Genomic DNA, 16,564 nt, shown 5'->3' on the forward strand with positions numbered 1-16,564 from the left:
CATCCATCCATCCATCCATCCATCCATCCATCCATCCATCCATCCATCCATCCATCCATCCATCCATCCATCCATCCATCCATCCATCCATCCATCCCAGTCACAGAGCAACACAGAGACACACGCAGATTTTCGATTTCAAATATCTGCTGAACCCAATATTTTACGATCCAGAACTCTTTTACGCAAACTTGCATCTCTGCTTCTGGTCACGGCGTTGTATAATCCGATGTGGATAAACCATACAGATGCTGTCAGTCAAACGGCTCCAGTGTCTCCTCCAGTATTTTGTAGATTTTTATTTTTATTTATTTTTTTAAATCTTTGAGGTTGGAAGATCTTTTGCCATCACTCTAATTCCTCACTCCCTCCACAGATTCAGGACTCTGAGTTTGAGTCTGAAAACGCTTAATATTACTTCCCGTCATATCCATGTCTTGGGTTTTACTGTAGATGTGAAGCAGATCATTATGTAGACTTTATTGTGCAGCGTGACACACAGCAATGCAGGAAAAAGGAACTCTGGGTCAGTCGCTGATGTTCATTCCAGTAATGACGTCGGATCGATTAAAACGTCGTTCTGCAGTGTAACAGGCAGTGTAACGTGCAGGCGCGCACGCGCGTTCAGTCAAGTCTGTTAAAAACATACGCATAGGTCAAAAGTTTTATCTAGTTCAATTCATTTTTTAAAAATCACTCATAAAACTGCTTTAGAAGTGTTGCTTTTTGGAGATAGTGTTGTTAAAGTTGTAATATGGACTTCGTCATGAGAAGAAGCTGAAAGTTTGGTAAAGTATTTGATTATTATTAAGGCTAGTTTTTGGCTTTAATGTCTGTTAATCATTATAACACAAGCTGGGATTGTTTGAAAAGTTGCTTTGTTTTTTTTTTTATACAATGTGAACTGGAAAGAAATCTGTCTATCTGTAAGGAAGCAGCTTAGCTATATTACAGCCTCCACATTTTTATCTTTTTTGGAACAAGTCAACCAAAATGAAATGAAAATAAAGTTTCTGTCGTTTTTTTCTTTTTGTTGTTGTCATCTTCACCAGAAGAATAAAGAAGCCCCCATCTTGAATTTCCTCCTTCACTCTCTTTGACCGAGAGCCAAACGAGCTAAAGCTGTGAATGTCGGACTCTCGCGCGTACGCAGGCGCGCACGCGCGCAGACGGAGACGGAGACTCGTTGTGAGGCGAAGCCGAGTTTTCACTTCTAATCACTCTCATATGTGGAGGGGCCACTGGAGGGATTGTTGTGTTATCTCACGTCGTCATCTGCGGGTTTGCCTGGGAGCATGTGGTCCCGGTTAACACCAGAACATGAAGCCAGAGTAAAAGTCTCTGGGAATTACAGAAGACAGGTCGGTCTTCAGTCTGCACGTTGATGACGTGCCCATGCATGATGGTGCGCAGCGCGCCGTCAGAGCAGAACATCAGCTTCAGCTCCAAGGTGGATTAAGAGCTTAGAGACACACTCCTCCAGGGCTTTGTGCACACACTACCCCAAATCCCCCCTTGCAAAGGYTGACTTAATCACTAATTTAGTCTCCTCTACCCTGAACCCCATTAAATCGCATAGCAAGAAGAAACTATTAGCTTAATGTGCTGAATAGTTTTGGTTTGGTGCACCATAAATAGAAACACATGGCATCGTATTCGTCTCCCCTGAATCCAAATGGTGTTCCTGTAATCAGTCGAATATTTATTTATTACATTCAATATGTAAACTGCATTTGGGGCTACATTGGGGCCATAAAGTTTGCTCAAAAAGTTTTTTGAAATTTCAAAAAATAAATGCATTCAAAATGAAAATATATGAAACAGAAAAAAATGTCTTAAAACACCAAAAAATTCAAACAGAAAAACTAATTATAACATAATTGAAACTGAACCCACCCCCACCCCGACCCCACCCAAAAAAACAAAACAAAAAACTTAATTTCGAAGCTGAAAAAAAAGTTCAAAACTGCTTTTCAGATTTAATGGGGTTTTTTTCAGTTTCAAATATGTTCTTTGCCATTTCAAATATATATTTTTCCAGTTTCAATACAAAATGTTATTTTTTTTAACCAAATTTTATGGCCCCAATTTAGCTCCATAGCTTTAGAAACCCATTTTATTAGGATTTAGCTGTATAAAACGTTATTGGGATGCTTTTATGTGCTAACCCCAACCCCGTTTTTTTTTTTTTTTTTAGTAAATGTCAATTTCCTTCTAAAACAACAACCTAATAATCTAAAAAGCTAAATGTTAACATCACTTATAAAGGTTTTCAAAGACAGCTGAGCCAAAAATATTCCAGCATCTCTTTTAGTTTCTCAATCAGAAAATAAACTTACCATTTTTAAAATGCTAAACTCTTTTTTTTTTTTTTTTTTTACGTCTTACTCTAATACTACTATAGTCTCACTCATTTTGTGTCATATTTCCAGATGTTTTCATCCTTTTGTAAAACTTGTCGATTTCACTTTGGGACAGTAAAGTTTGGTAACAGGAAAGCCAAAAAATCGAACAGCAGTGAAAGGTTTTGCCTTCAAAATGTCAACACRAATTCATCTCTGGTCAGTTTCAACCAAAACTGAACTCTATGACTGTCATAAAGTAAGAACTCACTGACTATTCTGTGTAAAAGGTGGTAACTAAAATCATAACTCATAGCACAATCCACAGCTTTTGGACCGTCAGACAGAGGTGAGCACAGCAGCCTTAAAATAAGTGATCATGGAGCAATCTGCCACTTTTTGCTTGTTTTTCTTAAATATCTCTTACCATCCTCCTCACTGTGTTAAATCTGTCGGGGTTCCAGTTATATTAAAGTGTTTAATTATTGTTTTGACCTCTTCCTCKGGTTTAGGGGAGAAGCTTTCATCCTTTTAGAAACCGTTTATAGAGATGAACACATCTGCTTCACTTTGCTTTTAAAGAACAGGATGAAGAAAGGCTTTTGTGTCCTAAATGGCTAGAAATGATCAGTGTTGCATTTATTTCACTGGAAAGATGTCAAACAATGCGACACTAAGACTTTTTGAAATGAGCGATTTGTGTTCTTACAGTAAAACCTGAATTTATTCTAAGGCTTTTTACGCATATTTAGCTGATTTGCCAAAAGAAAAAGTTGTGGAGAGAGTTGTAATTTATTACTTACCTAAAACTGTGAGATGCTATAGATGTTTATTGCTGTATTTCCGCAAAAAGAAAGTGCCGTCTATAGGTTCTTTTGATTTTTTTCAGGCTAAATTGATACTAAAGCCTCAAAAAGTCCAGTTCTTTCCTCTCTATTACCTTAAATCCTGTTGTGTTTTATTTTTTTCTCATCTCACGTTGACGACAATCTGTTTATTCTCTGTTGTATCTCAGTCTTTGCTTGCATTTTACTCATTATCCCGGGGTTTAAATGTTTGGAGGATGTCTGGATGTCAAGGAGAATAAAACTGAATGTTAGACAGATGTTTGGAAAGGTAAGATGGGCCCAGCAGGCTGTTATTTCCCTGGCTTCAAACCCAAACCTTCCTCTTTGATCCAGCTACTAGGAGCCGTGGGATCAGTGAGATCATGAGATTAGGACAGTGTGAACACAAAACAAAGAAGCACAAAGAGATATCTTAAAATAATCTGGATTAAACAAATTATTAGCATTAGCGTGATTGATGTCGCCCCTGAACTGTTTTGGCTGGGCTTTTAATGAGTCAGTAGTCGGGCAGCTGGGATGAAGATCTCGGCCGACTGGATGAGTGTGTTTGTTYGCAGCAGTTTTCAGAAAGCAGTTGCTGCTTAGAGAATGAGGATAAACAGAAACCGCTTTGCTACGGTGATGAGATGGGATGTTGCATGGAGACTATCCCGAGCCCTCCGAAGTACAACTGTGTAGGTTTGAGTCGGAGTATCAAGGTTTAATGAGATACAACCTCTAAACGGCTAAAGTCTTTATTTTCTGTGGTTTAAAATCTTTAATTAGACTAGCGGTCCCCCATCTGTTGCTGCGCACTGTCAGTCAGCTGGCAGAAAAATGGCTGCCAAACTTTTCACATGCTCACAATAGAGATGAATTGAGCTGAAAACACAGTTGTAGGGTGAAAGGTGAAGAAGAGTGTCCTGTCGTTTCTATCTAAATAAAGCTAAAGTTGCCTTTCTGGTAGCAGAACCAACATCTGCTTCATAGAGCCCAAATGTGCTCCACGCTGTTCTTTTCCCCAGATTTTTAGGACGGGTCTGACAGATCCTTCATACCCCACTCTATCCCAAGAACAGAAAAACGTTGCTATGGTAACGATRGCGGCCAAAGCAAAACGGAAAGCTCAGACTGGTTTTGTTGTTAGGTTTTTATCATTTGCATTGTTTTTAATACAGTTTTTGTTGGATAAAGTATTTAAAACCGTCCAGTTTCATAGCCCTGCCAAAGMCGTAGCGTGTCTCTGTAAAAATGTAAGGTTCTGTGCCACCATCACATTTACTTGAAGCTCTTTGCATTAAAATAGTGACAAAATTATGAATATATTGTGTGTGTGCGCCGTCATCCGTGGTGAGTTATTAAATTGGAAATTTGGCAGTTCCTCAGGGCAGCATTAGAAAGGGGACAAATGACCACCAGAGGAAATAAAAAAGAAGTGTTTGCCTGTKGTAAATGGAGAGTTTTAACCCCCAGCTTGATGCTCAATATGTGCTTTTCATTAACCCCACAATCTGTTTTTTATTTCCTGCAAACCGATTGGTTTTGAGACGGTGGAAGGAGAAGCTTGCTCATAAAACCAGTCCTGACAGAGTCACCACTGCACACTGTTTCTCTCATAATCAAYGCATTATATCGGTTTTGTAGCAGCATGAATAGCTTTTGCTGAAGTTGCCCACWAAAAGCAGGCTACAGAGTGGATAGTCTCTCCATCAGTGTGGTTTCCTTTAAAGAAAGTTGCAACGTTCCTTATGTGTTGATGTTTTCACTGACTKGCYTAATCCCGCTGTCAGTATAACCAAAACACACTTTGCAATTCGATGCCTAAATATTCTAATCGYGTTGCTTCAGTCGACCTCTAATGGAGAGATTTTTGCAACGCTTCACAGTAACCTGATCTGAACGTTTTCGGAAATGTCACCTCTTTGGTCAGAGCAGAAACTGCTCTTTTGTGAAGGCCAGTGGGGAAATCACAGGACAGACACCGTCCCTGTTTGGCTTCGCTGCTTTATGGAGGGACTCTGGCAACAGTCAAACACTCTGCTGTGCCGCGGACATGCAGGCCGAGCTTGTCCTTTCTCACAGGCAAAGTGAAATGGGACGAGTCCCCAGAGGAGCGCGATAAAGACAGCGGGAATAAACCTGGAAAACRGGCGGAAAAAACACAGACAGATAAGATGTTAACAYGCGGGAAGAGAAACTGGCGTAAAATACGAGCAGCCGGGAACGTTGCCAGCGTCTGAGTCAGCGAGCGGAGGTTTTCCAGGTCGGGGGTTCAGGAAGAGGCTACACCTGAATGCGTCGCTCTTGCTGTGGTCTTGGACATTCCTCTGGGCCTCAGTAATGACTCCTAATGGCACTAATGAGCCTTCGCAGAGGAGACTCGCACCACATGGGTGTTTTAGCGAGAAGAGGGGCTGAGGCAGGGGGGTAGAAAGGTAAACAACGAAACCGGGGGAGRAAAAAAAAGATGGAGCTGGTTTTGGTTGAGTGGAATAGAGACAGCTGAGAGCAGGAGATTTGTTAGGGAACAGAGGGAATGGAAAACTTGAAAGAGGAAAATAACCCGAGCCAAAAGAATAACAGGAGAGATATTAACGTTGTGCTGGCATACCAACATATTCTCTGTTTCCATTATCAGAAAGTATCCTATACCTTTCCAGATACTTTGTTGGCATGCCAACCTTAGCTGTGCAAAGTTTCCAGATTGGGCAAGGAAAAAAAAAAAATCAAGTGCTCATAAAGATATATGTGTTTTCCAGTTAAATTTTGCAGCCTTGTTCTTATTATATATGAGGGCTATTATTTTAGTAATTGATTGATCTTCTGATTTTTCTGATAGTCGAGTTAATCAATAAAAAAAATCAGATTTTTCTTTTAACCGCTTAAGTCTTTTTTATACAATTTTAGAAATACATTGAAACATGCAGTTAAGCAAATAATTCAGTTTCTTTTTTAAATAAAATAAACATTTTATTGCCTAAAATGCAATAACAGTGAATGTAGCAAAGGATGCGTCTGCAACTAAAAATATACTTTTAACATGGACATGTGAAAAACTCAGGTCTTTTATCTCAACCTAACATTAACACAGTGTGGGGACAACCTGCACTGTGTTTATTAAACCAGTTAATAGTTGGACAGTAAAAAGTGCTAAACAGGAGGGTTTTTTCTGAATTTGAACTGGGTGAAGCAAAAACTGCTGTCTGAGGAGTTTTACTAAAAGCATATTTACAGACACAAGGTTTTTTTTTTTWAACTTAAATGTAAAACGTATTTATATATTTTTACAGTTTCTGCTCAGTTACTGTTCTGCCTGTGTTACTCTTTTAGCAAATGGTTATTTTAGCGTCTCCACACTCCAGTTAATTATTAATCTACTTCTAAATTAGTTGATGATTAATTCAATAATCAATTGATCCGATTAATCGTTTCAACCCTACTACATTTTTCTGGTGTCTTTTTTTTTTTTTTTTTTCTTTGCATGTGTGCTCCTGGAGGTGAGCTATCCATGGGTGAGCTCCAAGACCCATTCCTCGTCAGCGTCCACCTCATCTCCGACCCCGGYCAGGGCAAGTTCCTGCAGCGCGCSGCCGACGCCGTGCTGGCCTGGGTTCACCCCGAGCTGCAGCTCTTCAGAGTCTCYGAGCGGGCGTCCACCTCCCAGCGGCCGTGGCCGAAGCGGCACCAAAACGGCGGCCCGTCCGCCGGATCTCAGCCGGCCGTGGCGGTCATCCTCTTCCTGCAGGAGGCGTACGGCGGCGAGGAGCAGATCCTGACACTGCACCGCACCCTGCAGAGGCCGCCGTGGCGGTACCACCACACGGAAAAAGTCAGCAACGGCCGCAGCATGCTGCCCCTCACGCCGTGCAGTCAGGACTTTTTCGTCTTGTCCCCCGGCACGCCGCTCTGGGCCGTCCGGCAGGTCCACTACGGCAAGGAAATTGTGCGGTTCACAGTTTACTGTCGCCACGAGAATTACGTCGACATGGTCCGGCTCTACAAGCTGCTGCTCCAGCGACGTGTGGCGCAGAAGAAGGAGGACTTTTGCTTCTTTGTGGTGTACTGCAACCCCGACATGGAGATCCAGCTGTCGTTTAAGAGGCTCCCACGGGGGCAGAGCCCCGCTGTGCTGGACTCGGCCGTGATGGAGGTGAGGGTGCGAGACGTTGGAGTGCTGGTCCCGCTGCTACCTCACCCCTGCAGCCCGATCAGCGACGTCCGCTGGCAGACGGAGGACTATGACGGGAATAAAATCCTGCTGCAGGTGAGCATCCTGGTTTGCTCCTCTGAATGAATATAAAAAATGGAGCTAAGCTGCTTTTTTTTTTTTTATTGACTGCCATYTGSTGATTCAGTGGCATTTACAGATCTTCTTCAGTTCCTAACAGGTAACCTCTGAGGAGTTCCTCCTGTTTAGCTCCAGCTGTCTTCCCTTAAAGTCTCAGAAATCTTTCCCAACAGCATTATGGTGTATTCAGGGCAATCCTCTATTTTTGTTTGTATATAAAATAAAGGCCCTAAAATATTAAATAAAAAAAAGGCAAGTTAGCCTTTGAGATGTTAATCTCTTGGCTTAMATTGTGTCATGGCAAGACTACTTAATCTCCTATATTTCATATATACGTTTTCTTGCTGAACATTTCTGTCAGGCAAATGTTTGAGTCGCAATCGGATGTCTTAATTCTGTGACGATTAAGGCAAAAGCTAGCTAGCTGCTAATAGACCCTTAGCTTTTTGGGTCTTGAATAGATTAGAGTAGCATTTATTGTTTGTCACTGAACTTATGTACAATGAGATTAAAGCCAGTAGGAAAATATATACAATATAAACATGAATGTGGTGACATTTACAATATTGAATCAGTTAAATTTATATAGACGTAAAAACCATCATATAGTTTAGTGCATGTGGATGTTTAGCGTGTTAATCGCTTTTGGGAAGAAGCTGTTTTTGAGTTTTATCTGTCTTGGGTAAATGCAAACATTTTGCTAGTTGGTTTGGCAAAGTTTGTACATTTCTGTGGAGATATAGGTTTTTAAATTCCATTACAAATAGTCTTAAAAATATCTTAAAACRTCTTAAATTTAAATTGTTGAAACCTGTAGAAACCCTGAGGTTGACCTTTTGAGAGGGGTATTATGAAGAAGTCTCTTTTTTTCATCCACTTCACAATAAAAAAAAAAACTACTCTGTATTGCTCTAAAAATCACACCGAATCAAAATTAAACAGAAATTCTTTCAGACAAAATATGAAAACATTCATTTTTTATGAACGCTTTGGTTGCATAACAGCGGATTCTTCTAGAAATCTTGGTTCTCTCTCCGCTGGAGAGACAGACTTACACAACAAAGTGGTTGTTTGAGGGGTATCGGTTTCAGAGGGGGTGTGTGTGTCCAGGCGGCGTGAGATAAGTGGTTTGGAAAGTTCAAGCTGATTAAGATGCAGTCCATTACCGGGATTGGTGCAACACGGAGAAACAACAAGCTAATCTGTCATGACAATGGGCCATATGTATGATGCTTAAGTGCCAGCTGGACTGAGGTCAGAGGTTCTTCCACAAAGTTACGCCAGTAGGAATATTTAGTTCCAGACTTGGYTGTGTGCAAACACTTCGTTATTTATTTATGTGTTGATTTTATCGCAACCGATTGGTTTTAATACATCTTCGGCGTTCACACGCAGGTTCATTTACGAGCGTGATTTGACCAGATGGAATCACACAACGTTAYGTTTAGCAACGAAACTCYGAGCTGCTGACAGCTGAAAACAGTTTCAGCTTTAGCAGCTGAACCCTAAGCAGTGCAGACCACAGCGATCTCCACGTTCATCCAGTCCCGACTCGTTACTCGAGTTTGTTTTAGGCTGAAKTACCAGATAACAGTCAAAGCTGTCGTTTACGTTTTGAGTGATGTCGGACATCGCTTGCAGGTTCGTCGGTCTCACAAAGGKGAGACCTGCTTATMMTGAGATAACTACAGCTTACAACACTGAGGGTCTTACTATCGCCAAATCAGCGACCTCATTACCCAGCAMCCCCTGCTGCTCATCATCAGCCTGGGTGAGCTGCTGTGTGCAGATGACCTGTTGTCTGTTGGGGGARCGACACACGGGCTCGCTCTTGTTTTGGCCTCCTTTAAGTATCATTTAGGCTGAAATGACAGCTTCATGACAGCACTTATAGCCTCCGACTCTGTGTGGAGGAGCCAAGAATGCGGCCATGCAACCACTTCATGGCTCAAAGTAGAAGAGACAAAGTGAATAAGAGGATAAGGAGGGAAGAAGAAGGAGAAGGAGATGAAGGATGGCGGAACAGGCTGAGAGGAGAAGCAGCTGTTGACGCAGAAAAAATGTTAGGATTAATTGAAAGAGGTGGACAAGKTACAAAGCATTAATTTCATTTTWAAAAGTATTTTCAAAAACAAAACAATCAACTTCTTTAATACAAACCTTTGTGGCTCTGCAAACCACAACCTGCTCCTTCCCATCAGTGTTCTGGTGAAAATAATCTCAATCTGTTTAATCTGAACTCTTGTCACTTCTGGCTCCCTGAAGGCCAAAAGTGTGCGACCGTCATCAAGTGTTGGAAGTGAAGGGTTTAGAGTGACAGTTCAAAAACAATGGCTGACCCGARTTCATGTGTTTGATTTATATACACTCTGAAGTGAAAGCTATGCAAGCAAATAAACTCACCACCATAAATTAACTCTCAGGTCAGCGGCTCGGATCTGCTTTGTCTGCAGATTTAGTTAAATTCTTGGCTTCACTGCTAAGCGTTTTTTTTGTTTTTTTTTCCTGTCGTTTCATGCCTTGAACTGCTAGAGATATTTTAAAATTGTGTTAATGAAAAACACAATAGACATTTTTCTTAGACCCTAATGGGTGTCCCAACAGTATAATTGTCTCAAAACAATCATCTGAATGGGTTTGAAGAGAAGAAAGCAAGCTAAAATTGAGTTTTGGGCTTTTGTGGCTCTCGTATGGTTTCAGTTTTATTATTGTTGARTTTCGCTAACTGTGTTCCTGGGTTTGCCTAATTGACCACAGTAAGGCTCTGGTCAGAAAGCATGCAGGACATTAGTAGACTTTAAACTACAGAGTGGTGCATTCTGGGCGCAGAAAAACATCATATGCTGCACCACAGGAAGGAGGACTGCTTCGTGGAYGGTCCACTTCAAAATAAGAGCATGAATATGAAGGATTCTTAATAGTAAATAACCAAAACTTCATTGCATACTTCAAACTTTATTCAACTGAAAGTTTACAAAACAGAAAAGTAAATTGTAAAACTTTAAATAGGGGAAGCAAAGTGTCCTAAATGTTTTCAAAGTTGGCAAAGCCAAAAATTTAAAGTCTATAAATAGTTACGCAATTGCAATGCCGTAAAAAAAGATCATGTTTAAAAACATTCACAGATAAAACAAATAAAAACTATCCATGAAATATTAGACCTTTTCAACATTAAAGCAAATTCACAAGAAAACCAAACTTCTGCAACAAATAACAGAAGTTAATCAACAAACACTAACAGGTATAAATACAGTACTGACCAGAATTATATTTTCATTCAGAAAAAAATATCTTTCCAGTTTTTACTTGTAAACCCACTAACATACTTCACAGCCRTTGGACTCAACAATTATAGTTGCCGATGTTAGAAATTAAGAGTCGCTCCTCAGTTTGTCAACTCACAGCTCAGCTCTTCTTTTGATTCCAGAAAAATGATCATTTCCTGATGTCCCTCAACATGTCGACATYTTAAAACCTGCCCCACACACCTCTGTGCTCCGCCATCAGATGTCTGTGAGAAAAGTCATTGCTTCTACTTCTCCGTTTATAAAGCTTGAGGGCAAAGCTGCCACCTGAACAGGAATATGGGGAAATTGTCATCCCCATGCACGGAGCCGTGCAGCAGAAGCAGGAACACAGACGAGAACTTCTGCTGACACAAAAAGGATCCGCAGCTGCTATGATTTCGAAACACAAACATTTCTACGTTTGCGGCGAATTATTGGTTCTTATGTTTCCGAGCCGGCCTCTCCGTGGACGATGATTGACTTTCAGGTTTCCAGGCGTTTTCGAACAAGACTCTTTGTAACACTCGGCGCTCTGAAAAGCGAGCACTAGAGGCTCGTCTGGACGCTGATGGCTTCTCCAGCTGCAGCTCTGATTCATAAAGGGRCTGACCTGAGAACAGCGAGCGTGCGGTTTGAACGCTCTCGGGGTTCCCCGCCTGCGCATTTCACCTCCTGTAAGACGCGTGAGGAGCGCTTTGTTGTATGGGAGCCCCACGTACGGGGGGTCAATGGTCTCGAATGTGGCTCCTCCCTGTTGCGGTAACCTTGATGGAGTTATGTTTCTGCAGATGTGCTCAAACTATAGCATAAGGAAGTTCTTACTCCTCAACATTCCTCTTTTGAGCAAGAATGAAGTTCTTGTGAACTTTAGGGAATCGYGGATTTGATTAAAAGGCACCTGTTTTAAATGTAAACCCACAAAAAAATGTGAAGATACTACTTCTTTTAAAGCTGAGCAGGCCTGATGGAGATGAATGAAACTGAAACGCACACCTGCCATGAAAAATGTTGTCTGGCTAGGAGGAAACCTGCGTTTCCTGGTTGGCCTGCTGKAGACGTGGSACGCTAGAAAAAGACGGAAAATCATCTCTGTGGGAAACGTTGTGGAGGCCCAGAAAGCAAGAAGGGACTGAGGCAGATCTCATGAGGCAGAGAGAAGGATGTGTGTCAGCATCAGACATGGTGCAGAGACTGGCTGAAACTGGTGAGAGGTCGTGAAGCAAGGCTTGTACTGACATGGGGATGAAACGGCGCTCAGACTGGAAGAAGTCATTTCATGTCCTGCGTTATGATTGCATTAAAATATCAGTGTGTGGTTACAGTAACCATGGTAACTTTGAATTTGAAGGGGGGGGGGGGAAATCCCACTCATTATTACAATTTTAGTATTCCCAAGTAACCAAGGCAGAAACARTTTAGTCTGATGAAAGCTGCAGCGTGTAACTTTTATAAAGAATGTGATTTTTTTACATTTGTTAAAACCGTCACCGACAGATGATCTGTGAAAAGATCGACCTCCTCCCTGAGCTGCTGCTGTCTGAAGAGGTGTGCCGCTTCAGATTGGTTGCTTCAGAAAGCAACCAATMAGAGCCAGTGGAAGAGGGTCAAAGCGCTATTACCCATCCTCGTGAACACGCTGCTAAATATGCKGGTGGAAGAGAAACAACTCATCATTAAAGGAAAAGTGTTTATCCRCCATTAACTAGCATTAGCATTCACAACAAGATCTGCTGTCAGGGAAAAGCAGTAGAAAGAGAGCAGAGGGGGAGAGGAATGAGCAGCGCCACATGAGATTGTGATTGACAGCACAAACACTCTGGCTCTGGGCTCTGATTGGTGGTTTCTAGTCAGCACTGGAAGTATTGGGAGAAGGCAGAAGAGCTTGATTTTTTTTTCTCACAGTTTGTCTGAAATGACATGGTGACACTTTCAACAAATATCTAAAAAATATATTTTTACAAAGGTTACATTCCGTATGTCTGACAGAATAAAAACTCTTGTATATTGTTTTTTTGTTGTTGTACAGTGTATGTAAATTTCTGTTTTTAGCCTCTTGGAAACCCAGTAGTTTTTGAAGTGCAATAATAACCTTTCTGAACCTCAGCATTATCACAGCCTCTCACTGTATTACTGTCKTGCTATTTCAATCTTATTCCAGTCAAATTCCTGCTCCTAAAATGTAATCACAATTGTTTCAGCTGCTCTCTGTRCAGCTTCCGAAGCAGCTGTGAATATCTGAGCGGGTCATGTTGCACAGACGGAAAGGTGCAGAAATACAGACTTTGTTTTTTGTTTTTTTGTTGTTGTTTTTTTCACAGTGAGCATCGTCCTATGGGTTGAAAAACACACCATTATTAAGGAAAACCAGAGTCGTTGGATAAAATAATACGTAATACAGTTTTGCAGACCTGSCATCTCGGTCATCCTCACTTTTCTCCCGAAGCTCTAACATCTTGATYGCTTAAATCTAAATCAGATGTGGCCATAAAAGGCAGCTAAACTCCATCCAGCTGACCGAGTATTTATTGGGCTGCAGAATTTGAATGGACAGCTCTGAAAATACTTCAGTCTGCTAAGTTTATCTTCCACGCCGTTCATTGCCATTGTGATGTTGCATATACTGGTAAACGTGACGACAAGGACTCTTCTGAATCTGTGCTGCTGGGTGTGTCCCTACTTCAAATTTACCAAGTTTTATTCAGCTATCGACCACATTTACACTCCTGTTCCTAGCAGCTGCCCTGAAAAGTGGCACTTAGGAGTGAGATTTCATTTTAGCTTATCACCAAACGTCTGTATAGAGTCACAGACTAATTGCATCAACATGATGCGTTACAGTAAAGAAATGGCTTTACTGATAGCGACCGTTTTTCTTTTGATGCAAGCCTGTCAAACTCTTCAAGAGTGAGCTTTTTAACGAGCCACGGGGGCCAAAAGTGAATATGTTTATGATGAAACTAATAAAAACTGCAATCTGTTTAGCTTAGCACCGCGCCAAGCAGCTGCTATTTCCCATGTTGGCTCAGGTTCAGGGCTGACTTCAGCTTTGAGTTGTACAGCTCCAGTGCTATTGTTACTAGTTGCGGCCCTGTAGCTTTTCCAACTACAGCGGGTCAAAGTGTCTGCCATAATGTCTTAATTATTCTGTTGTTTTAAGATTCGTTTGTTATCTTTAAGTGCTTTTAGAGTGGCTGGTGTTTAGACGTAACAGTGCTCTYTTTGTTTTTTKKTTTTTTTTGTCGGTGTTCAGGTCCAGGGCGCGTGCTTGAGAAGCAGACAAAACCCTTGCTGCATGGCACCGGCTGTTGGCGAATCCGCATCGGCTCCGTCCAGCTTTACCCGCGCCGTCTCCGCCTACAAAAACCGCCGTCACCAACAGAGGGTGACCTCCCGTCCCAGAGGCCACCAGAGCTCTCACAGCTCCCTCCCACTGGCCTGCGAGGAGCAGGACGAGCAGGAGGAGTGGTCCGACCAGCAACTTCCTGACCGCCGGASCGCCCATTGGAGGGGTCATCAGTCGGGTTCGCATTTCTCTCTACCCAGCCTGGGCTCCGCCGGCTCCTACTCCGCCCGGAACCCTCCTGCTCCGGTCTCCAACCTCTACAACCGGGTCTGCTCCCTCCAGAGGAGACCCTCGCTCGTCCCGCCTTTCCGTCTGAACGTGGACTCTCTGATCGGGGCGGAGGAGACGGACGTGGACACGGGGCACAAGGTGAATCCTGGCAGCAGCGCTGACCTGTCCGTGGTGTCCGCTTACATCAAGTCCAGCCTGCCTCTGACGCCCCGGCCGCTGTCGGCGCCTCCAGAAGACGTCAGAGCCGCCTTCTCTCCTGACATTCCTGACGGCAACTACAAGTCGGCCACTCTGGGCCGAACGCCAAACAGCTTCTCCATCGACTGCAGTCCCTCCGCTTTGCTGGGGGCGCATCTCCAAAGCAACAGTTTGAGCACGAGTGCCGCTCCGTCTTCGAGTGACGTTTCCATCAACCTGTCAGACAGCTGCAGCATCGTTAGCGCTCCGATTGAAGAGGCAGACAGGGTAGAAGAAGAGCAGGAGTTCTACATTTGAAAGGACTGAATGTGGCCAGTGACCACAGGTTTTAGTTCTGAACACAGCTCCACTATGCCACCTAGTGTCTGATAGTAAAATTACAGCAGAAGAGAGGAACCTGAAGCACAAACCTGTTTTATTGAATGTAGATAGTAGCACTGTAAATCTCAGTCACATATTATTCTCAGTTAGTGGATCAAATAACTGTGCAGAAGCTTTATTCATTAAAATATAATTCCTTCCCTTTGCAGGGTGTAAAATATTATTTTTATAGCACAGTTGGTTTTATCTACAGTGCTTTGCAAAAGTATTGATACTTCTTAAAGTGGAAGGAAAAGGATATGAAGTTTAAATTTTACTTCAGTTATGGCGGCAAGGGAGAGAGTGTCCAGTTTTATACTTCCAGAAAGTCAAACTTTAGATTCAAAGTAGCTGAGGCTCAGTCAGAAAACACCTTTGATCAAAATTTTCCAAAGATTCTCAACTACATTTAGGGTCAGGCTTTGACTAGACCATTCTAATGCATAAAAACACTTTGATTGAAACCATTCTGGCTGCTGGAAGGTGTGAAGATCTGTCCTAATCTTAATTTCTTTGCAACCTCGAAGACGTTTCCTTCCAAGATGGCTTCCCGACAACTCCTACCAACTTCCCCGTCCGTCCCTGCTGAAGAGACACATCCCCGCAGCATTATGCTGTCGCTACCATGTTTCACAGAGTGGATAATGTTCAGAGTTGTGTGCAGTGTTGATCCTTGCCGGCCGTAGTTTTCTGCATGGCTTATAGCAACTTCAAACTGGACTTCTTCTTCCTTTCCTGCCCTTCACAGCTCAGTGCTGCGTTGTTTTTACCTGTAACATAAAATTCCAGTAAAATTCTACATTTTTGTTGTAATGTGACAAAACATGTAAAGGTTCAGAGCACTGTATCTCTTCAGTGTGCAAACACACATTGACACATCTGGTCGGGAGAAAACGATAATAAACACAAACGTAAAGCAGTTAGCCTCTTAGGTTTGCTGTGTGGAGTTTGTTGTTCTTTTGTTTTTGTTTTTTTCATGCAAAAAGACCATGACATTTTTTTTATTTTCCTTTTCCACATCTTGAACATCTTCTAAAGCAAATATGCAAACATGGAGAGAAATTTGAGAAGAGAAGAAGCTCAGCTTAACTTTTTGGTGGAGCATGTCAGCATAAAAACCCAAATATGTGTTTATTTTCTACTCTGCTCATCATAATAATGCTCTTCTGATAAGATGAGTCGGCACTTATGAAGCTAGTGTGGATTAAAGTGATTTAACTTTGCTCTAGATTAGCACTCTTTAAATATAAGTAAAAATGAGCCCATCTTTAAACGTCACATTTCCGTAAGTGATATTACAGATGCTGGGTTGTTATTGTTTTAAAGAGACTAAAATCCCTGCTGTGGAAATGGTTTTCAGTGAGTTAAGTCAGTTTCTGATTTCTGCATTATTATAATCTCATCACTCTTTAAAATAGTTCAATTATACAAAAAAGGAAACCATAAACTTTTTGTTGTTATTTTACTTGCGTGTTTCATAATAAAATGGCTCTCAGAGACAATCAGTCAGTGAGATAAATTATTAGTTTATTATTAGTTCAATCCAAGTAAAAGCAAAAGAAAATTTAACTCAGACTGTGGTGGTTTTCAGAAGCTGTTTATATTTACTCTATCAATAAAATGAATTGCACATGATCTGTATTTATCTGCTCAAGGAAGGGTTCAAATCTGTCTTATTTAACTTTCAG

General features: G+C 41.8%; 1 protein-coding gene across 1 annotated transcript in view; it reads left to right on the forward strand.

Annotated features, from left to right (window-relative positions):
• fam124a (family with sequence similarity 124 member A) overlaps positions 1-15,812 on the forward strand; it is a 31,577-nt gene extending 15,765 nt beyond the window's left edge. Inside the window, exons 3-4 of the mRNA XM_008432536.2 lie at positions 6,667-7,433; positions 13,995-15,812. Coding sequence (XP_008430758.1) covers positions 6,667-7,433; positions 13,995-14,813 — 1,586 coding nt within the window. The 3' untranslated portion in view covers positions 14,814-15,812. The remainder of the gene's footprint in view (positions 1-6,666; positions 7,434-13,994) is intronic.
• Positions 15,813-16,564: the final 752 nt, after the last annotated feature.

This window comes from Poecilia reticulata, linkage group LG2 (assembly GCF_000633615.1).
Source record: "Poecilia reticulata strain Guanapo linkage group LG2, Guppy_female_1.0+MT, whole genome shotgun sequence".
Taxonomy (NCBI): Eukaryota; Metazoa; Chordata; class Actinopteri; order Cyprinodontiformes; family Poeciliidae; genus Poecilia; species Poecilia reticulata.